The following is a 22369-nucleotide window of genomic DNA, read 5'->3' on the forward strand; positions in this document are numbered from 1 at the left end:
GGGGAGCCAGTTCCAGTGCTTCACCACCCTCCTGGTGAGAAGGTTTTTCCTAATATCTAATAGGAACGGCTGTCGTGGATTCAGCGGTGGACGAGTAGAAGAACCGGATGGTAGATCAACCTTCTGAACAGGGAAAGGGGGAAAAAGTCAAGTCACCATTTCCTTGTCCACAAGAGAGGAGAAGCGTCTGCACAGCACTAGATGCCTTCAGCGGGCTCCTGGCGTCTGTCACATTGCTGTCACTCAACAAATTTGCCTCAGTGCTCATGCTTCCCCAGTGCCAAGTGTCCTACCAACCTCTACTCAGCTGCTAAGCAGCAAGGTTGCTTCCCAGGAAAGGGGGTGCTCGGCATGTGTGCATGCGTGGGGCGCTCCCTGAGGTGAGCTTCGAGGAGCCTGCTAGAATAGCAGCGCCTGCGGGGACATGACTGCTCCTTTGAGGGACTGAGGCCAAGTCTGAAGGGCAACCACGTGGCCCCAAACCTCCACCGCTCCTTCTGGCCAGTCCGAGTCCTTGAGAAAACTCTGAGGCAGAGGGAAGGAGAACGAACGTAGAGGCGTGTCTGAAAAGACCACAGCTACTGCCTCTGCGCGTTCCCACAGACAAACCCCAGTGAAGACCGCACGAGGAGTTCACACGTGGACTGCATCCTGGCCCTCCTACATCACGGCTCAGCTCTACAAGTCAAAAGAGCAGCGCTGCATGAATGGACAAAGGGAAGCCAAGGCAGCAGTCCTCCAGCTTTCCACCACCGATGCAGGGCATCAGCGTTCCCACGCCCTTAGAAAGGAGAGTCTTCAAACCTGCATGTAACCACACGAGCTCAAACATAGTAAAAATGTAGGCACGCTGATCGACTTGGACGGGCACCAAGTGGAAATGGCATCCCTGCTCCACAGATCTCCAAATGCTACAAGAAGCTTTAAGTGGCTTTCTAAATGCCTTAGCCCTATCCAAACACACTTAACATCTCCCTGATACAGCTTCATACCTCAGCTAATAGGAGGAAGGTCTCAGAAAGCAAGCTGTGGAGAAATTAGTGGTCGAGCTTAAGTAGAACTCAATTGCTACTTGAGGCCAAATTTAAAGTGACAAATCATGACAAACCTTGAAGAGTGCAGTGGAGTTAAATCCCACGTCAGGACAGCTTTCCTGACCAGTGGAAAGAACAATGGAGTCCTTAAAGGAATTTTTATGACTTGAGGAACGAATAAATTCGGTAAGAGCTGCCAGTGGGACACAAGACGTGCGCTTTGATCAAGGACCTACCACGGCAGACTTCAGTTCCGATCCGTTTCCAAAAGATTGCATAAAAGCAGATCAGAATAGAAGCAGAGTCTCTCCTCTCAACCCAAGGAGCGGCTTCCCCGCATCTAGGGAGGAATTTCAACACGACTTGTTTCCTGGATTTCCAAGAGACACCCAACCAAACACTTGGTCCCATAAAAAGTACTGGCCACAAAAATCCTTGCCCCTCATTTCCTGGACCACCGTGGCTACAACATTACTCCAACAACTACCCAAACTCTACATTTGCTAATTTTGAGAGACCAGAATTAATCCAGTTCAGCACAGAGACTGGCTTGGGATACAAGACAGCTTTTCTAGATTACAAGGTCTTGTGAGCACAGAAGATAATTTGGAGATCAAGAGCCATCAAGATTGTCCATTCTGCGACAGACAAATTAAACTGAACTTTGGCCTCGATCAATTTAATCTATAGCAGATCCTAGCTCCAAGTCAAGGAGGAATGAGTCTGTTCTTGGATTTTCTGTTCACTTCTCCCCCTGCAACCAAAATACCCACTGAGAACCAAGGCCTGTTACTTCTGTTCCATGGGCTCGGGGTATATTGTCAGAAGGGGAAGAATCATCATTCCTAGAGCTCTTCACACTTCTTACTGATGGGAGAAAAAGCCAAAGACTTGGGAGCGAAGAGCAGGAAAAGGTGCTGTCCCATTGCAGAACCTCAGAAATGCCGGTGTTGGAAACTGCCAAGCCTTAGTCAATGGGGAAGGATTTCCCATCAAATATATTATAAACAAAAAAAGCTGAAAGTTTCTTAGACAGGCGATAATCCAAACCAGCAACTCCTGAAACTGTCTACAGTCATCAGAAGCAACACGGGGCAGACATGAAAGTATCCAGGCAAAGCAGATGTATGACATCAGATACGAGTTCATTCCTATCCAGTACAGGCAAGTCATTGTGTGAATGTTGGCCAGAGGTGGGGAGAAAAAAAAAAGAAGAAGGTTCTTCAAACAGAGGAGCTTAAGACAACAGTGGTAACCACACCCTTGCCTTTTGGAGAAAGGAAAGAATGGGGATTAAGGAAGCAAGGCTATCTGCTGGCCTCATTGTCCTCCAACTACCAGCACTTAAAGGAAAGCCCCATGGGTGAAAGAGGACGGGGAAAGAAACCGCCTCTGAAGACTCACAAAACAGCATGAAGAATATTGAGCAACTCCCAGAGTTTCACCTGACCTGGTGGCATCCAGGGAGCTCCAAGCACATCCCAGACACACCGCTGTGCCTCGGCAGTCCCCAAAACAGCGACTCTGTTGTTACATCCCCCATAACCGGAAGCATTTCCATGTGGCAGGGGTTGGCAACATCTGGCCCGCAGAGCTGGACAATAAGAAGCTGTGCTGGGGCCGGGAAGCTTCCAGCTCTGCCCACATCGCTGCTGTTTCTTCCTGTCCTCCCCGCTCCCCAGTTGCAGCCCCAGTACAACTTCCAGCCAGCGGGAAGCTGTGCTGGGGTGGACGGATCACTGAAGAACCTGCACGTCTGATCAAGAAGGGAAGAGGACTTGAAGAGAGCCGAGCTTCCAGGCTTCGGGAAAGTGGGAGACCCCCGTCTGCCTTACCTGGCACTGGAAGCCATCAGAACAAAGGAGGTCCCTGACGACAGATGTGCGGGCCTGGAGTTGTAGCAGAACAGGGCTTATTCCAACACTTCGGAGCTAGACAAAAATGCCCCTCCCAAAACCAAAGGAGGAGGCTTCTCTATGGTGAAGTCTTTCAAAGCAAACAACGCTGTTTTGCCTCTGCATGTCAATGGGATCCTAAACAGATGTACCCAAGGATCTGGCCTTTCAGGTCTTCATCGTTACTAGGACCTGAAGGCAAATGAGCTGCGGCATAAAGAGCCGACACATTCCACAACAAACCAGGGAATGGCCCTACCTAATACAAAAAGTATAGAGGGTATCAGGCTGCAGGGAAATGAGAGAATAAAGTATGCACTGCTTTAGCCCAGCCTTTGTCTCCTGTTTCTTATCGTCTTGATCAGACGTGACATCCAGGAACTGAGACTCTCCAGAAAGCTAAACTAGGCACAACAGAACAGAGAATACTTGATCCATCAGCTCTAAAACTTACCCCAGAGCAGGTCTGAAACTCAAACCCCACCAACTAGCCTCAATAAACTTGACAGAGAAAAGGAAAAAGAAAAGAAAAGTGCAAGCAGAGCTAAGAATGTCCTTAACGCTCGCAGCCAGCCAGGAGAAGGCAGCCAACATGGCGGGCAACTGCACAGTGCCCTCGAGCATTTGCTACCACGAAGGGACCGTTTGTGTGGATGTAAATACACTACTTTTCTGCAAGGGTCCCAAAGCTCAGCAGTCACCAGTGTTGCTGCAAGAAGACATGGAGATCACCCTGAAAAGCCAACTCCAGGCTCCCTTCTCTCCCCACCTTCCCTGACACACTGATACATTGTCAGTGTTAATATATGCAGAAAATTCAGGAGTCAATGGCAGCACAGAATAATTGCACGTGCCACGCAACACATGCTTTACTCGCTACTACTTACTGGCAGACGTAGCTGGGTAAAGGCCTCCATTTTGAACGCATCTACCCATCACAGACCTTCTGCTGTGCGGCAGACCTGAGAGCCTAGCAATAAAGTCTGGATCCAGCTGACTGCATGGCACATAAGGCCCGGTCTGTTGGGCATTAACAGATGTGCTTGAGTGACTACAGCCCCAGAGCCAGTCTTTACACTCACCTGGAGATGGAGGTTGTATCTTAGTCTGGGACTTCTTTGAATCAGCAGCCGCAAAGATATCTGGAGGAGGGTCTTCACCTCGCTCGATCTTGCACTCAAAGGCATAGAGACACTGGATATACTGCTTCTTCAAAGAACTGGCTGCGCTGCTAGACGTGCCCACGTTGAGATTGGTGGCTAACTCCCGCCATTTCTTGTTTTTGTTGACCTGCACGACCAAACAACAGGATCAAAACCTAAATCCAAGTCGCTTCCCATTTCAGAACCCCCTCCAGGATCAGGCAGAGCTCGATTCCCCCCACCACGTACCAGGTAAACAAGAGCAGCAGCAATCATTAACAGCCGCAGCTGGACTGAAACCGTGGATTAAAAACATTAACCCATCCCTCCGGGCGCAGCCACCACCAAGCAGCACACAGAAAGCAGCCACAAGGCCCAGATGCAACAATGCTGATAAAGAAGTCTGGGAGGTGCCAGAGCTGCTCTCTGTGCTTGGTGCAGCTCCCTGGCTGGCAAGACTGAAGACAGGCAACTCTCTTGGAGCACTGAAAGTTTGCCTCAGCTGGTTTAAGCAAGCTGGCTCTTATAAATACCATTAAAATAAAGTAAAAAAATATCAGACCTAACGTAACAGAAGCAAGTCAAGCCTGAATCCTGTTGCCTGTAACTTGCCGTTGAGAAACTGAGGCCGCTATACAGACACAGACAATTATTTAGCCTGCATCACGTCTCGTTGGCTTCTGGCTGCTCACCTGAGTCAGTCCCCCTATCTCCTTTACGGAGATGTAGAGCCGGTAAAGGTCTAGGGGTTTCCTGCCCACAGCTGGGAGATTGGTCATGCCCATCGCTTTCTCTTCGGTGAAGGCTAGGTAACGGTCTACCCAAAGCTTCCTTTCTGGTTCACCACCCAGCTCGTACAATTTGGTAATCTTCTCATTGGTGGTAGTAGAGGAACTGGACTTCTAGGAGAAGGAGGAAGCAGATCACAGGATGGAGAAGCGTGTAAAAACATTCAACATCGAAGTCCACAGTTAGCATTATAAACAGACGATAAACCAGCAAAAAGTTCTGCTGTGGCATTAGAGGCAGCTGCGTATCATTCAAATGTGGAAACCAACACCTAGGCCCAAGGTTGGCGTATTCACACAGGTGAAATGTTGAGCTTGCACGTGGGGCAGAACAGCAAAATCCCACGGACCACACTTCAGGGTGAAAGTGCTCCCCTGGGACCTGTCCAGACACTAGACCCGAGCGCTGGTAGATGAGAAGATGGTGACGACCCACAGAACGGCCAGTCGTTTTCCTAATCAAGAAACTCACCTGCAATTTGGTTTCTTTGAAGGGGTCTAACCGGATCCCTACTCCTAGGTCTTTGTCATTTTAGCACCGGGTTTGTGGCGCTCTTACGGGCTTCTCTGCCCTCAAAGGCAACGTGAGCAGCAGAAGGCACAGGCCAGAGTTCACAGCAACCATCACACTCCACAAGCTATACACCCTGCCCTCCAAGCAGGCAGTTGCTTCCATTGCGCAAGTGGAAGCTTCCAGGACAAGATAATACAAAGTGAGTTATCAACACACAATTAAAAAAAGGCATGCCCCAAAGAAAAATAAAGCCTAGATGCAAAGCACTTGGTGGGAGGAGAGTGGGTGGGCACGTATCCTGCAAGAGGATCGCTTCCCTTAGAAATTTTTCTTTCCCTAATGAGTCAATCTGTTGCAGCTTCTGATCAGATTGTGCACAATGCCAGCAGCCTCGAGAGAAACGTATCTCTTCCCTCGCTGCCTCCTCTCTTGTTTACCTCCAGAAACCAAAGAAAAGTACCCCGATGGGACGACGCCAACCCCCCTTCCTGTCTGCAGAAAAGGATGCGAATTAGGAAGAACTTTCTGTAACGAGTCGGCTAACCATATCCGAGAGGTACCTGGACGAGGGGTGTTGTGGAGGTAAGCGGAAGGGAGAGTTGTGTGTTATCCTCCACCTGGGAAACTGGATTTGGAGCAGAGTCCCAAGCAGAATTCTCTCTTGGACGCTGAATCCAAGCAGTTCTGCAGAAGGGTCTGGGTCAAAGGGTTCACGTAACAGCTTTAGGTCAACAACTGAAGTACCCATGGCAGCGCTGCTGGCAGCCTCAACTTAACCGAAAGAGAACTTTAACGAGGGCTTTCTAGTTCCAAACGAGGCAGGCCATAGAAACATGTACAATGAGGCATCCACAGAGGTGTAGGCCCATTGTTCTCAATACTCGCTAGCAAACTGATGTCAAGTAGATTTGAAGGACTCTAGTCCACCACAAGTAGAAAAGCTAACAAAACCGGTGCCTGGATTGGTGGTGATGCACGTGGAAAAGTGCCCAGGTTGGGCACGCAGATGGAAGAAAACAGGATCATTAAAGAAACTCTAGCACCACTTAGAGAAACGTGGGGCAAGTCTGCGGCACCGGGTCTGAGCTGAAGTCGCTGTCACGAAGAAAATGACTTTCCAAGACGGAAGGAGCTATTTTTTGACCAGGCCTTCATTCAAGTTCCAGGATGATCTGGAGCCGTCCCCCAGCTCTTCAGTCATCAGAAACATCTCCCCTACCCTTTTCACTTCAGAGTTGCCCTACGGACTCCAGAGACAGGCATTCTTGTAACACGCAGGAAAGACCGAGTCATAATCGGACTAAGGGGTGAACTGGCTAATTTATAACAAATCTCCATATACTTAGAGACCTTAAATCAGAAAAGGATGATACTGCACCTGCCCTTCACCCTTCCTGTGGAGAGCTGTTAGTCTAAGCATATTCCCAAACGTCCGTCTTGTCTACATGAAGACAGCAGTCTTACTACCGTAAAAGTTTAGTCTTTCTTGAAGCTGAGTGCAGGTTTTGAGAAGCAGACTTGGGAGATGAAAAAAAACAAAACAAAAACGGGTCACAGTTCTGAAAAACCTGGGAAACCTGGGACAAGGTCCATCCTTAACAACACTGCAGAAAGACCATGCAAGCCATGCTTTCTCCTGCCTTTCAAACTGATGTAATGGCCACCAAAATGGATTTCATACGTATTTCAGGGAAGCAGGGTGCTAAAGGCTCACACTGGAGGATCCCTCAATCCCACCTATAATGGGGGCCTAAAGGGCCTTCTTAAAGAGGGAGGGTGAGAAGGGGAAGAGGCCCTCAATGCACTTACTGGTACAGAGGGTAAATGATAGTGCAGCCTGGATAGGAAGGCGATGTGCAGGTACTGATGCTAAAGGGACCCTACAGAGCTGACAAAGCCCATATTATTTCACAGCTGGAAGGCAGTTCGGCAAGGGGGGAGTGAGCAATGCCAACGGAAGCAACTGACGCTGAGATGCTCAAAGAGCAACCAGATTGTTATCCGATGCTAAACGGGGAGGTGGAGGGTACAGAGCAGCACTGTCAGTAGACATCATCCAGCCAGCGTCCAAGCTGACAGAGTTGAAGTTGGGTTTGTGAGCATGACCAGATCGTTTCACAGCACGGTTCAGCAGGGCAGGCAAAGTAATGATGAGGGACTGTACTGAAAGGTTTCCATCAGACCTAAATACCGGAATTGCTAGATCTATGCTAAGGCCACGGTCAGGACCAGCCCTGCATCTGGCTTCAGTTTTGAAGCAAGGTGCAACTCGGTGCCAATGACCCAGAAGAGAGAGGAGCAGCTTGCAGGGGACCTTGGCTTGAACTGCCTCTGGAACAAAATGTCTGACATGCACGCACCCTGGTCCACAGCTAGCAGGGGTATTTCTAGGAATCTCTGCTTGGAAAAAAAGAACATTTGGCAGGATTGAGTTTGACAGGCCACTTATGTTTGCCTGCTGAGCTGGTCTGCCAAGGTGCTACGGAAGCCAGGGAAGTGGCACATTTGATTCAATATGCACCTGCCTCAGAGCTGAAATTATTGTGCTTTCCCTTATCCATTGACATAAAACATAGCTATTTTTTTGCAGCACAGGCTCCTCTACTAGTAAAGACTTTTCCATTAGGAATGAGAGGTATTCCTGCAGATCAACCAAGTGAATATATAAAGCAGGCTTCTTGTGGGTCAAGTACAATGAACCAATCTTGAGAACCTAGCAAGGGAATTGTAGAAGCTAAAGTTACTGTCCTGACCTTGAAATCACAAAACCAATTGTCAGAAGTCCAGAATGGGATGCCAACTTTTCACTGAGCTGAGAACATAACAGGAATAAAATCCTGCTTCCACAACTCCACAGGCACTTCCTACACCGCTAACGTCTGCAGAAACATCCCCCTTTTGTTTTAACAGAATCAGTCGCAAAAAGGGTCATTGAAAATAAAGTAGGCAGGGAGATAAAGTGCGTGCAAGAACAAGATAGTCTTTTCACGATTTCCAAACCCACTGGCTCAAGGTGGTCCCAAAATTAAGAGGCAGCTGCCCAAGGTGGGAGAAGCAGCAAATAGGTCACGACCCACAGCCTCTGCCAGCCTCTGAAGGTTGGTGACAAAGGGAAGACGGAGGCCATGCAGCAACAGCACAGATCAAGGCTTATCTTCATTGAGCTTCCACTACTTTCTTGGCAATTCCTGAGTCCCTTCGAAATTGTGAACAATAATTCAAAAGGAACACTCCCAAGCTCTGTGCTCTTGCTTGCTTCTTTTCTGAAGGGCCTCGTCCACGTCTGAATTGAAGAGTTCATTGCCCTCCAAAGGAAAAGTCCTCGGCTGTTTAGACCCTCCTTGGAATCCATGAAGACTGGCACCAGGGAGATCTTCTCTCGCCTACTGCTCTAGCCGTAGTACGGGCTGTTGTGTTGGGTGCATCTCGTACTATCAGTCAAGGCTGCATGGATTATATCTCAGACGTTCTTTGGATACAAGGGGGTCTTTAGTCCTGTGAATGGTCTTACAGAAGACTCAGATTGAGAGACTGACTCTCCCTATTCAAAACAACTGTATTTGAACAGAGACGCGTGGTAATTAGTCGTGCCAAAGACTGGCAGATTGATACTTTGCATTTGAACAGTTTTATTTATTAGGTTTATATTCCACCCTATCCAAAAGTCACTTTGAGTCTTTCTGGCTAAATGTTACCAACATCCCTGGTGTTCTGGAGCATTTACACGTGCACCTTTGTCTGCTCCGATGCGCCGGAAATCCAGCACGCTGGAGCAGACTGGATTCATCGAGTCTGCGGAGCAGGTGAGCCGACACGCCCCGTGTTGCATTGCACGCGTTTGTATAAATGGAGAAATGCACATCAGTGCGCAGAAAATGGCGGCTGTGTGCCTTTGAACCTTCAATGTGTTTTAATTCAAAAAAGTGTGCAGTCGCTGACACACATTTCACCATTTATACAAATGCATTTACAAGCGCCTGGCGCTGCGATGCATACATATGTACAAATGCCGCTGATGTCTCTGGTACCGTAACCACCAAACCCAGCCCTGTACTGGGAAGGTAAAAAGTCTCCTGGAAGTGACTGAAAAAAACTGTCTGCTCGGTCGAACGTGGCCAGAATGGCTGGATGCTGGTGCATTCCACGGGTTTCAGCAGGCCGGCGCACAGGCGGTGGAGGGTACAAGATGTCCAGGAGTTTGGATACCTGCACCATTTCCAGGGGTGTGTCTCTTGGGAGTCTCTGCCATATTTATGGTGCCCTAGACCACCTTGATCTGACCTTCACTGACTTGATGAAGCTGGCTTGCCAGGTTCTCTGAGAGAGACGGGTCTGTACTTAGGCAAGTGAGACAGAAACTCAACATTCAGTGGTTTGGCAAACTCGTGCTTTGGTCTTCCGAATGCCGTGGGAAAACCCTCATGCAAGACCTTCTGCCATGCCTCAAGAAAGCATCGGGAGGTGCTGGCCACGTTTTATAAGAGCATGGGGAAACATCTGTGATCCATTTTGGCACCTCTGTATACCACGGTCAGCTAAGTCAGGCTATGCAACCAACCACTTCATTTTCCTGACTACAGCTGTGCTTGGCTGACCTGGTTACCTGTAGCTCCAAGGCTTTTCCATTCTTCAAATTAAAAACAGGAGACGTTCAAAAGTGACCAATAATCTACTACTAATGGAGCTAGCATAGACACCAATACACAAAGCAGCTTGACTCCACACAAGGCACAGGAACCCTGTAACTCTAGCACTGATCTTCCAAAGAAAACCTCAGACACAGAGAAGAAAACTGAACCATACTGCACAGGCACTCACCAGGCACTAACTGCTGGGGGAAATACCAAGATGTGTGTGCAATCAGTCAGCCCCGGCCCATCAAAACACACTTGCACCAAATGCCGATTGCTGCCGTATATTCAAGGTAGCCACTGACTGGAAGACATGAGTAAATCAGGTGGTCTCTCGGTACCACCATGTGCCTTCAATGCCGTATTCAGCAGGGAGCTCTCCCCATCATGGCCAAGAGGGAAGGACCCAACAGGAGTGTTTGTGAGGATGGTATTTATATTAGACTCACGGGAGGGCTGACAAACACTTTGCCTCCTCTACTGCTGCCCTCTGAAGGTCAAAGCCTTTGAAAGCTGAGGAGTTCTCACCTTGCTACACGTCATTAAGACCAGGGAAGGGGAATGCTGTAGAGACAGTATCTTTAGGAAACGCACATTCGATATTCTGTATCATAATGGCAGAGGTTAGAGATGAACTCTGATATAACAACAGATTTGTTTCCTACCAATATAAAGGGTGAAAGGAGAAAATATCAGTTTTTGGCAGGTGCGCGACCACTATATTTGCTCTATTAAAGGAGAGATGGGATTTCCTGGTCTAACGGACCATGGTTGCAGAAGACAGAGAAAGCAACATTTACACTGATACTTTGAGGGGAAGGATGACAGTCTCCTTGGGCAAAGACCACGTCATCGTACATGTCTGCACATACAACCCCTCGTGTGCAGGCTCCGGATTGGTGTCTTCAAGCACCATTACAACAGCACCACAATAATAAATGGGAACAATGCCAAACGCAGAATTGGAGCCTATTCTGAAGCAACCTGCCACCCAAATATAATGGCAAATTTGCCTGTGTGAGGTCAGAAGCGCTGCAGACATCAGGTCCCCCACCAGGGTTGGGCCATGAAGGTGCAGCTTTTCATAAGTAATATGATAAAGGGTCAGACAGAGAAACAGATTTCATAGGTGGGATGCGGACAAAAGGCAACCACACAGACCGTCCCTCAAGAATCATGCCATCATTTTAAATGCAAGTGGAATGCACTCGTCAGGCACTGAACAGTTGTGCCATTAGACCGTGGTCCTGAACACATGCTCAATTAAACTGGTGTACAAAGGTCACGATCTCCCACTTCCCTGACACCTGGGAAGACAACAGGAAGACACGCTTTACCTTTGACTTGGATTCTGTTTTTGGCGTCCCATCTGCCTTGTTGTTCATTTTAGCTGCAGGTGTTAGTTTGACATCCCCAAGGCCCATCATCTCAGGACTTGCTGCCATCCCTAGAAAATTAAACAGAATCTTCAAACACTGTATTTCAATCCAGTACCATGAAATCCAGTGAACTGCTGCGGGTCAGCAATGGCTTACCTGCGGAGTTGTTAGCCATATTCGCTCCCATGGGATACGGAGCACCCTGGGGGTTTATCATGCCAGCCATACTGTTGATTCCTTGTCCATAAGGAGGCCCAGTCCCCATCATTCCACCTTGGTTCATGTTGGGATAGCCAGGTGGCCTGAGGAAGGGAACAAAAGCATTAGGGTCTGGTATTGTACTGGTATGGGCTTGCTAACAGAGGCACTGCTGCAGCCGAAACAAAACTAACAAGCTAAGGAAGAATGCTTTTTCCACCACGAACACCTAAACCACGTCACAGTCTAAACCCTATTTTCAAAAGCGAGTCTGGGCTCAAAACAGTTTTGAAAAAGTGGGACTTTAGCACTTGTGAAAATTTTACCTCTTGTCTGGATCCCCAAGTTGAACCCTGTCTAAATTAACCATTATTTCTCTCTGCAGTGGAGACTGTAGCATCCTACTCAACTAACTCAAGTGTACTGAAACTTGGTTTTCAATTTTAAAAAGCCTCTATGCTTCCACATCTCCCACTAGGAACTTTAAAATTTCACTAGCAGGGTCCTGTGTACGATCAGGCAACAGGTGGTCATACAAAACCTGAAGACGGGATATGTGATCGGTTCTCCGTGGCACCTAAGCCATCCCAGCCTATGTGCTCTCCTGGCCGCCCTGGGTGGCATTCACATCCAACATAACTCTCCGCTTGGTTGTACAAATCATGCCGCTCTTCCCTGTGGTACTGAACTCCAAACCCCGCTTTGCCCTGTTCTGGTGCTCATCAAGACCACAGGAAAAAGTGAATAGCACTTAAGTTTCATACCCTGACTCTGACAAAAAGCAGCAAAAAGGACAGGCATGCTCCATCTTACACTCTACCTGGGCAACAAAACAGCTAATGCAGGCACGGTCTCAAAATCAAGCAAGGCATCTTTGCTCACGGGAAAGCTGCATAAAATTGCAAGCCACATTTGAACTCAAAGGTGTCATGAAGCCAAGCACTGCATTTGTACCTCCCTAAACCTTCAGTGATGGAAACGACTTCTTGGAGGGCCTGTCCTTCTGAAGGCTAAATGCAGGGTCAGCCCCAGAGAAAGGGGCTGGAAAGAGAAGGAAAGGGTTGAGGATACACAGAGACACAGGGCAAATATGCGTCTTACCTGTTCTGAATGGAGTTGGCAGCAGCATGCATGGCAGCAGCAGCTGCTTCTTGTGCTTTCCGGTTCATGCCACCTGGCGGGGGACACATCCCTGTTCCCACCTGAGGAGGCATATTTGCCATGTTGGGTCCATAGGGCCTGTTCCCCATGGTTGCATGGCTCATCCTTCCCGGGGGAAGCCCAGTATAAGGTGGCACACCAGTCTGGCCATGCATCTGGCTCCCTGCTCCCATCGGGTTCATGGTTCCTCCCATTCCGGGACTGGGGTAGTTGGCATTGGGCATGGCATTGTAGTTTGGCTGCCTGGGATAGCCTCCTGCAGAGACAGAGGGGAGAAGGGTGGCGTTCAGCAAGATAGCATCTGACTTGCCACACAAATCTTCAATTAAAAGGGTGCTGACAAAAGATCAGGAAGGTGAGGAGGGATACTAGCACACCTGCATGAAGTCAAAGTATTTAGAACTAATCCACATAAAACGGTGTTTTAAAACAACCAACAGCATCAACTCAAAAGTAGTTTGGAACTACTGAGCCCATTGGAAGAGGAAAAGGATCATCGGGTCTCCAGTGCTGGATGTGCTATCTGAGGGCTTTCAGTCTAGTACCAAGAAGTTCTCTAACCCAAGCAAATTAGTTCTCTGAGCAGTGGGACCCGTCATTATCTTCAAGTGAGGCTCACAAAGCATAGCCCCTTTCACATCACAGTGTTCTGGATGCAATCCGTTAACGACAAAGGACAATAGCTACGGGCCGTGCGTCTTTCGACAGTCCTGCAGCAAAGGTCCGTCAGCTTCTCATCCTATACAGCTGGCCCATGCTCTTACCTTGAGGCCCATACTGAGCCCCCTGCGGTCCATAGGTTCCCATGGAGTTCTGCTGATAAGGTCCCATCCCAGCATGCATCTGTCCACCAGAAGACTGACGTGGAGATAAGGCAGAGCCGGGCTGAGGGGAGCTATACTGGGGTATCTGAGGATTCCTCTGCATGTAACCTGATCAACGAGACGTTCAAACGAGGCAGTTATTGACACAATTATCCCAAGGCTTACTACACACACGCCCTGCGCTCAAGGGAATTCCCTGAGAAAACATTCCAGCGACAGCCCCGGCAGAGAGATTACAGCAATTGCTATTTTAAAAAGTTACCAACATTCACAACGATATTTCACTTTCTACTGCCACTCTAACCGGGAAAAATCTGCAGTGTGCAGCAGCACTGCGTAGTAAGAGCTAGCAAATGCTGATTTACTATACATTCATCTTTCTCCCAGCAACTCTGCTCTTCTGTTGGGAGCCCAAAACTGTTGTAAAACACTATACATTTAAGGTCGTGGCTCTTGGAAAAGCAACCCTCTCGGAAAGTTCTTTTAAAAGCTGAAGAGAGGATGCTCTTTGAAGAGAAGAGGAGCTGAAGAGAACTAGCCTCTTTAAAAAAGAAAAAAACAACATGCGGTATCCGGAAGACTGGTAACAGTCAACTCTGCTGGGATGCATCCCAAACCTCCAGAGCTGTGGCAGCTCTTTCAAACAGAATATTATCCAATAGTGTCTCCCACGTGAAAGGGGATTGGCTTCAAGAGCACACAGTCCAAATAATTTTCCTTTATACATCCTGCTTTGCATTCAGAAATGTACAGTTGAAACCTGTACCACATGCACACACCTCGGTCTTGGGCTATGGTTGACTGGTTCATGGAAGGATGCAGGATACTGTCCGACTGCCCGCTGGGTGGTCGGGGTGGCATCTGATTGCCTGCACCATGGAAAGAAGCAAGCACGTTATCCCCAAGAATCACATACAAGAGAATCCAGAGTGCACAGGCTTGAGGCCATCATTGTAAATAGATACTGAAGCTACAAAAAAGTCCACAGGAGGTAGGCGAAGAGAAACAAAGGGAGAAGGAAGAGGAAGGAAAGAGTTAAATTAATTTTTCCTTATAATACACACAAGATCATGCCATGGCATGATCAGTTAATCAACTAAAGGCTTTGCAGCATATATTTAAAAGCCTGTTCCTTGCAAGTCATGGCCATTAAACAACTAAATATTAGCACAGGAACCTCAGTGTCAAAACAGTCTGGCTCCTGACAGATTTCCTTAACTGCCCGTTTTAATCCGGCTCTTCATAGGTCTGGTAGAGACACGAGAAAGTATACACAGGCTGGACACCGTTACCTGGTACAGCAGCAGGTGAGAGCGGGCCAGAACGGGACTGAGCAACGCTGGCAGGAGATCCAACAGGGGAAGGGGAAGGTCCTCTGATTCCTGGTAGGTGAGGAGAGGTATGCGGAGAGAAAGGAGACTGAGCTGGGTTACTCTGCTCTCCTTGGCTGCTGGAAATCCCTGACGTGCTTACTCCAGGACTCAGGGCTCCTTCGGTACCCATGGGGAGATCATCTATTGACCCAGACAGGTCCTGCAATACACAGAAGGACACGCAAGAAGGGACAGAAGTCAGTCTACTCTCCCATGCACCACATGGAAACAGAATTTCTCAGAATTCAACTGCATTCCCCTCCCCAACCATACAACGAACAGCAGTCCACGACCCCAGGTTTTGTTACCATCCGTTAGGACATCTGTGGCACAGACCCAAGTAACTGAAACAACGTCTCTCACCCTGGCTGCCCACCCCTGAACCCAGCCCCCAGCTGGTCTGGGGAGTGCTTGCTGGTGGGCCAAAGAGATGACTGGCCACATGGTGCTAATTCTCATCCTTGTTTCCAGGGATGCTGGATTACATTAAAAGAAAAAGAAAAATATATTCTCCTTTGTAAGGCACTGCTGTGGTTGCCACAACCACATGCTCAAGACTGCAAATGGAAGAAGAGACAGTCCATGTGATCTCGACTAGGAAGAGAGATTGTCCACAAAAATCAGATGTGGCTCACCCTTGGAAAGAGTCTGAGAAATCCCGTCTAACCTCAGTCCATTCACAGACCTCAGATGGGTTGGGAAGCTCAAGACAGACAAAAATACAACAAACTCGACACAGAGATTTAAAGCAAACCATAAGGCATTCTTTGGGCTGCCCACTTCCCTTTTTTCACAGATATTGGAAATGAACACATTTCTTTTTACAGAACTAAGATTCAGTTTTTGCTGAAGGCAAAAACACAGAGAAGGCCCTCCCTGCTGCATACATCCACCTTGAGAATGAAGCAAGCGCAGAGTCCTGTTTGAACTAGTTTCAATGCCCTAAATTGGCACAGGAGTAGCTAGAAAACTGCAGCATAAAGAAAGCAAGCTGATATATCACGGGGTTTTGTATTTAGCAGCATGCATATGTGGGGAGCTCTTGACTAACAAGTTGTAACTATAAGTAGAGTTAATTATTAATATCCTTGGTGCTATACAAGACACAGATGTAAAGACAATCTGTGGCACGAAGAGATCATGCTTAGACACATGCCAGAGCACAATGAAAGACTAAGACAAAGTCCTGGGCACTTTACACACACACACACACACCTGAACACTATGCATGAAGTTCAACAGGACAGAGTTTAATCATCTAAAGTTGTAGGGTCTCCTTTGAGGTTGTGTTTCTTATGGTGAAAGAGTATTTAAAGTAGCTTTTTTCTCTAAAAAAAAGATGATAAAATGGACAAAGCAGGGGGGTTGCGGCTAGGAAACGCAGCACCATTTGATTTGTAGAAGATATCCGAATGAGAAGTTTCTCAGAAACCCATTTTTGAGAAGCCATTTTTGGAGGAGCAGGAAAAGAAACAGCCTTGAAGCTGGGATCACAGAGAGGATGATGCTAATGATGGTTTAGCAACAGGGTACACGTTAACCTATATTTCACATTTACTCTGAAATAGGAGACCAACTTATCACGTGGACATTACTTTCTATTCATTTCTAGCCCACCAGTGCATCAAATACCCTGCACTGATCAACGGACAGCAGTCACACGGCACTCCAAATATATATTTTATGGCTGTTAACATCCTTTTACTATTTACAGATTTTTTTAAACTTCAATAATAGTTACTTCTTGAGTACCTGTGGAACCGCACATGTGCAGCAGCGTTGCTATACTGGCTCTCATAACTAGCGAGAAAACCAAGCCAAGATAGTTGTATTGTGCTCAAAACCCCAAACTACAACTTCAGATGTGTGGGCTCCAGTCTACATCCCAGCGCAGGCGCTCTGGGCAAGTCATCATCTCTCAGCCTTTTCCGAATTCGGTCGTGCTTTTCCAAAATGACTTAACTCCAACCAGTGTTGTCAACTGCCACGTCTGACACAGGGGAAATAAATCAACCTCTCAGGGATTAGAGATCCCACGGCTCCCCTACACCTTTTAGTACCAGCTCAGTTTGTATGAAGGCCATTTCTTACCAGGCAAATCCCATTAGTGCGTGTGTCTATACCTGCCATCTTCCCAAAGAAAAACGTGCTCTTTATATTACGGTGAAAGCTAAAAACAATGTTCACAGGACTTCATGATTTTCCAGTCTCTTGCCCGAGCAGTAAATTTGGTTTATGGCACAAAAGCTACCAAAAAACTTATCACCCCAGTGAAGATGGCCCAAGACGGTGCTGTGCACACGGCCATCATCACAGTCGCTCATACCCAAGGGGCTAAAAAAAACAGAAAAGAAAAAAGTCTGTACCTGATTTTGGGCCTTCAGGACTATTTTGCATTAAGCATGAAATACATTTCTTCTGCAGTCTATGAGTTCAGTCAAATTGTTCACATTATCCTAACACACGAGTTTTGGGCAACATTAGGCATCTACTGCAACACTAAATAGGAAAGCTAAAGTTGCAGCTTTAAAATTAGCCAGAGAAAACAAAGCTACAATTCTTTATTTTTCCCCCTAAAATTTTACAAGAAACTAGACAATCCTTCAGAGACTATTGGACTTACAGTCTGTTTGCATGTCCTCTTTTGCTGGTCACGTTTGTACCTCCTGTCAAAAGAATTGTAGCTTTGTTTTCTCTGGCTTCAGTGGAAGTTTCCTTAACTGAAAAGGAAATGCTACTAGATCTCTTCGTTTAAAAAAAAGAACGAATACCTCTTCTCTCCAATGCTTGTGAAGCATTTATTCAACAAATCTGCCTGCCAGAATGAAGCATCTAAAACTCCCTCCTCCACTGAACTGCTTAGCTTTTGCATGCTTGGTACCGTAAATGTCACAGTCCTACTCATTTCTCCAATTGTCAGACCCTTCTAGGAAAGACAAGCATATAAGACCTAAATTTACTCTCTAAAAACAGGAGTTTCCTGTTAAAGAGATGTTAAAAAAAAGGACAGAAAGTGTCCAGGGTTTTGTTAATTTTAAGAAATTAAAACCAAAGCCAGGAGCGCTACTTCATTTTCCCTTTTCATATTTCACTTAGTATCATAGTAGCTAGGGTCAGGAGGGACCTGAACAGATCATCTGGCCTGACCCCCTGCCACAGGCAGGAATGGATGCTGGGTTCACAAGACCCCAGACAGGTGATTGTCCAACCTCCTCTTGAATTTGCCCAAGGTAGGGGCAAGGACCACCTCCCTGGGAAGCTGGTTCCAGATTTTGGCCACCCTAACTGTAAAATATAAGTGACTTAACCCAAGTTAAACTGCAAAACTATCATGGAGCCATGAATGAAATCCATCCTTTTACGTACCAACACAAAACACCCCTCTGATGTATCGGATCCAACTGTGGCTGTCCCTTGGTCCTTTCTAGGACCCACGTTTGTAAAACATCATTAGTAAGATCGCGGGGCTGCACGAGCTACTTCTGCTACAAGGTGTGCTAGGACAGAGCTGTAACCAAATGTATGCCTGAAAGCCATGAAATTCAGAGCAAAGTTACACGGACGTACTTTACTCTGCCCTTACGTCCGCTATCCATCCAACGGAGACTGGCGTTTCTCTTTAACATACTTTCGGGCTGAGATTGTAGGTGGCTTTGACAGCATGCGAATGCACAATTTCCATTTCAAGTGAAGTGCAATTAAGAGTCCAAATCTCCACAAGTATCTTCAAAATCCCTCCCAGAAACTCTCGGGGATGTTTTGGAGAATGAAATAATACTCTGAAGGTGTTCTCGATATACTACAGTCAGCGATCTATTGAGAAGTCTGCTGGGAGACCTCCCCCAGAAGACACGATGCCCAAGAACACGAATGCTGAGCTGACCAAGCGATGGGCGTTTGGCGGCTGCACGAGGGAGGCGAGAGGAGAAACCCTCTTGGCAGTAGCAGGAGCGCGGGGAGAGATGCTTCTGATCTCCCGTGGGCAGAAGACGGAGCTTCTTCAAAATGGAGGATTTGAGGGTACGTGGTATGAACAATGTTCATTCGTACATTAATTACGCAGAGTAAAGTCCGAGACAGGAGGGCACGCGACTGTACTGGGAATATAGAAAAGGGTAAACAGAGCCAGGCAAGCAGGTTGAACGCTAACCACCGGATAAACTTTAAAACCAGTGTGCTCAGCCTTGTCCCTGCACCACGGCCAAGTTAAACTGCAGCAAGTCACTTGAAAACATCTGACTTAGTTAAGTGATGCTGACTCTTAGCTGGACACTAACTGGTTTCCATCCATTTAGCCCGTTTGGTAATTTACCTATCCGTTAATACCGGGGTGGTATCCACATGCAATTTAAATGTCCTTTCACACTACTAACATGACACAAAAAGGACCTCTAACACATCGAGGAAAATCAGGCCCATCATCTTTACGCTTTCAAAAGTAATCAGAAGTTGAGCCCTTAATTGAAAGGCTGACGTGCAAGTCTGCAGTAGGTGCTTTTTCTTGCAAAATGACCAGATCATAAAGCTTAGAGGCTAAAACAATTCACGCCCATAAATATAAAAAGGACAACGGCTTTCAAATCGCACACTGAGCCTCGAACCTCCAGAAGCTACGTGATACGTGCCACACTCCAGCAGTGCAGCCTCTACTCCGCTCCACCAGAACCAGTGTATTTAAAAAGGAAATGAAAGGTTCAAACCCAAACAGCCCGTGCCATTTCCACCTTTCAAGGGAACGTGGCTTCTGCAGGACAAGGGGAAAGAAAAACGTCAGACCTGGGACCAGAGCTCTTGCACTGTGGTCTGCAATCAAAGGTGCATTTGGTCCCCAGCCTGTTGAGTTATCTTCTCGCATGTAAAAATGTGATTATGTAGTTTTAATTATGCCCACAGGACACACTCACAAAACTTTAAAAGCGCCATTTACTGGATTGTGCCGCAATCCGGAAGAAACCCAAGCACTTCCCTCTCTGTGATGCTTTTAGGACAGATTTAGCACAAATGCCCTACTCCCAAATGCAGGGATCATGGAGATCCGTCGTCTCCGGCGGGTTCTGGATGGGGCCCAGAGAATAAAACACCAGCAAGGTTTTCATTTGCCCCCTCCGGGGATTTCGGAGAGGCCCAGCACGACACAGCAGCCCCGCTAATAGGGCTCTCCTCTTCCCTCCTCCTCTTAAGCGGAGCCAATCGAGCCGAGACAGGAGGTGAGGATCAACAGCGGTAACTCTGCCAACTTGAAGGAAACGTCAGGGTCTGGAGAATTTCCTCACGTGTTTCCAATGTGTTTTTTATGCATTTTATTGCTCATCTGCCATGCAGATCAAAAACGCTGGAGGGATTCCAACTATTTCGCACAGAATCTCACACTCCAGGCTGGCTGCAGCCCCAAAGCCTTCGTTTCTTCACTTGAAATACTGCCCAGTGTTATTTTGGGATGTGACCTGATAGCGGAAGCCCACAGGGACTCTGAAACGATAACCGTTCCAGCTGCGATTGGCTGCCCAATCCTAGCTCATGCCAGCGTGGGTTTGTCAGGACTGCTGACAAACAGGGACTCCGCAGCTAACACCTTCTTTTCACACCACAACAAAACCATGCCTGAAATCTCACAATCCAATACCCACAGGAGGAGGGGCAGGGAGCGTGCCTATCTCAGGGAATAGGCTGCAAGCCCTAGCACGACTGATGCAAGAGAGCCGGGTAGTCTGTGCCGAGAACAGCGACGCTCCTTCTGTGTGAAAAAAGGGAACCTCCATCTCGCTAGCAGACCCAGCTCGGTCGGTTAAGCAAACAGAAGAGCGAATCGACAAGAAAGGCCTGAGACCGGGGTAACAAAGCCCCAGATTTTCGCCGTCCTGACTGAGCGAAGGGACGGACCAGAACACAAACCAGCCGCTACCCGGGGTCAGGGCATGTAATAATGTGTCCGGAAGGACAGGGGTGTCAGGAAAGACGGAGGCAGCCCGAATGCAAAGACGGTAAAAGCACGGTCAGATCAATAGATACAGTTCAAGGAAGTTGTGTAGACGCACGTGGTGAAGCTCGTAAATCCTGTAAACCAAATCACTTCCACGCCGACTTTTGCAAACCAAGAACCAGCACTGCTGCTGAAGTCGGAGGCTGGCCTAATGGGAGAATTATTAAAACATGATGATCTTTTTTCTCCGGCTCGTCTCAACAGAGAAGGACATCCTCAGTGCGCTGATTAACTGGACCACCTGCTTTAACATTACAATTATTAGCCTGTCTTCATTTTTCTGCAGTTTCTCTTCCAAGGGTTTTGAGAACTGTAAACATTCAGAGCCCTTATTTGAATGCGAAGTAAGTTATTTTACAGAAAGGGACACAGCTGGGTGACAAACTACCATCCCCCTAGTACAGAGATTACTGTGTCTGGCATTTTACCCTCCACAAGCCACTCTGTATTCACTTCCAGCCACAATGTGGTCTGGAGAGGTCATGTACCCATTTACACCAGAGCGCAGCCCGTACATTGGGCACCTTGTAAAAAAGAAAAAGAAAACCCAGAGGTTTCTACACATCTGACAGCACTGGGTGCATAAGATGGGAGCATGGGGGTGTAGAAAGGGCTGTCTACACCCTTGCAATGAAGAATACCCACATTTCTGGGGGTTATGGGGCCAAACTGGAAGACAGACGTTGGTTGGGAAGCAGAATTCAGGCAGGGTCGAGATTTTACTGTGTGCTTCCTTTCTTCGGAGTGCTTAACACAACTCAAACGGTTCACAAGGGAAAGTATAACAAATTGGCTTTATCTTAAAGGAGTGTCTTGGCAACTTAAACAGGATTTGTATGCTTTTGAAGGAAACGGGCTGTTCCATGCCACAGTGAATGCACGGTTGTATTGCTGTATCTGAACCTAGACAAAACCCAGTCAAAAAAAAAAAAAAGAAGAAGTGAATTTCTCCTACTCAAGTTCATACGACCCAGCGATGAACATCTCTAGTAGCTGCAATCGCTCAAATGCTGACATTTCAAACACTGCCAGCCAGAGCCTCGGCTCCCACCGAGGTAGCTTTGCACGGCCAGAGTCGCACAACAGGAACCTGATCCACCCTTGAACAGAGCCGACGGCTCTCCTCTCCCTCAACAACAAATTAAAGCAGGACAGCAGCGCCCAGAAATCCTTGCAGAATAGCTCTTTATTAGCCTAGGTGAAAGAAACAGTGGGTGAGGGCCTGTGCTGCTAGCAGAGAAGCCTCCCCATAAATAACACCTTGTTTGCAGACTAACGTTGGAGCAGGAGGAGCGCAGGGGCCGCTCATCTCAACTGCCCTTTCACAATCTGGCAAGGATGCCCGTGCGCTGAGCCTGGACTTGCCACTGCCCGAACTAGACCTTGTGTATTCAAATTGTGACCAACATCATCAACACAAGCTGATCTCAAGCACTGAACTCCTTGCAAC

General features: G+C 47.6%; 1 protein-coding gene across 3 annotated transcripts in view; it reads right to left on the minus strand.

Annotated features, from left to right (window-relative positions):
* The window catches only part of ARID1A (AT-rich interaction domain 1A), a 96909-nt gene that overhangs the window by 10050 nt on the left and 64490 nt on the right, over positions 1 to 22369 (minus strand). For all 3 annotated transcript variants that reach the window (XM_059729498.1, XM_059729497.1, XM_059729496.1), the window contains 8 exons: positions 14859 to 15099; positions 14346 to 14435; positions 13507 to 13674; positions 12683 to 12998; positions 11540 to 11685; positions 11342 to 11451; positions 4764 to 4973; positions 4012 to 4219 (listed from right to left, as the gene is read on the minus strand). In XM_059729498.1, coding sequence (XP_059585481.1) covers positions 4012 to 4219; positions 4764 to 4973; positions 11342 to 11451; positions 11540 to 11685; positions 12683 to 12998; positions 13507 to 13674; positions 14346 to 14435; positions 14859 to 15099 — 1489 coding nt within the window. The remainder of the gene's footprint in view (positions 1 to 4011; positions 4220 to 4763; positions 4974 to 11341; positions 11452 to 11539; positions 11686 to 12682; positions 12999 to 13506; positions 13675 to 14345; positions 14436 to 14858; positions 15100 to 22369) is intronic.

This window comes from Alligator mississippiensis, chromosome 6, assembly GCF_030867095.1.
Source record: "Alligator mississippiensis isolate rAllMis1 chromosome 6, rAllMis1, whole genome shotgun sequence".
Taxonomy (NCBI): domain Eukaryota; kingdom Metazoa; phylum Chordata; order Crocodylia; family Alligatoridae; genus Alligator; species Alligator mississippiensis.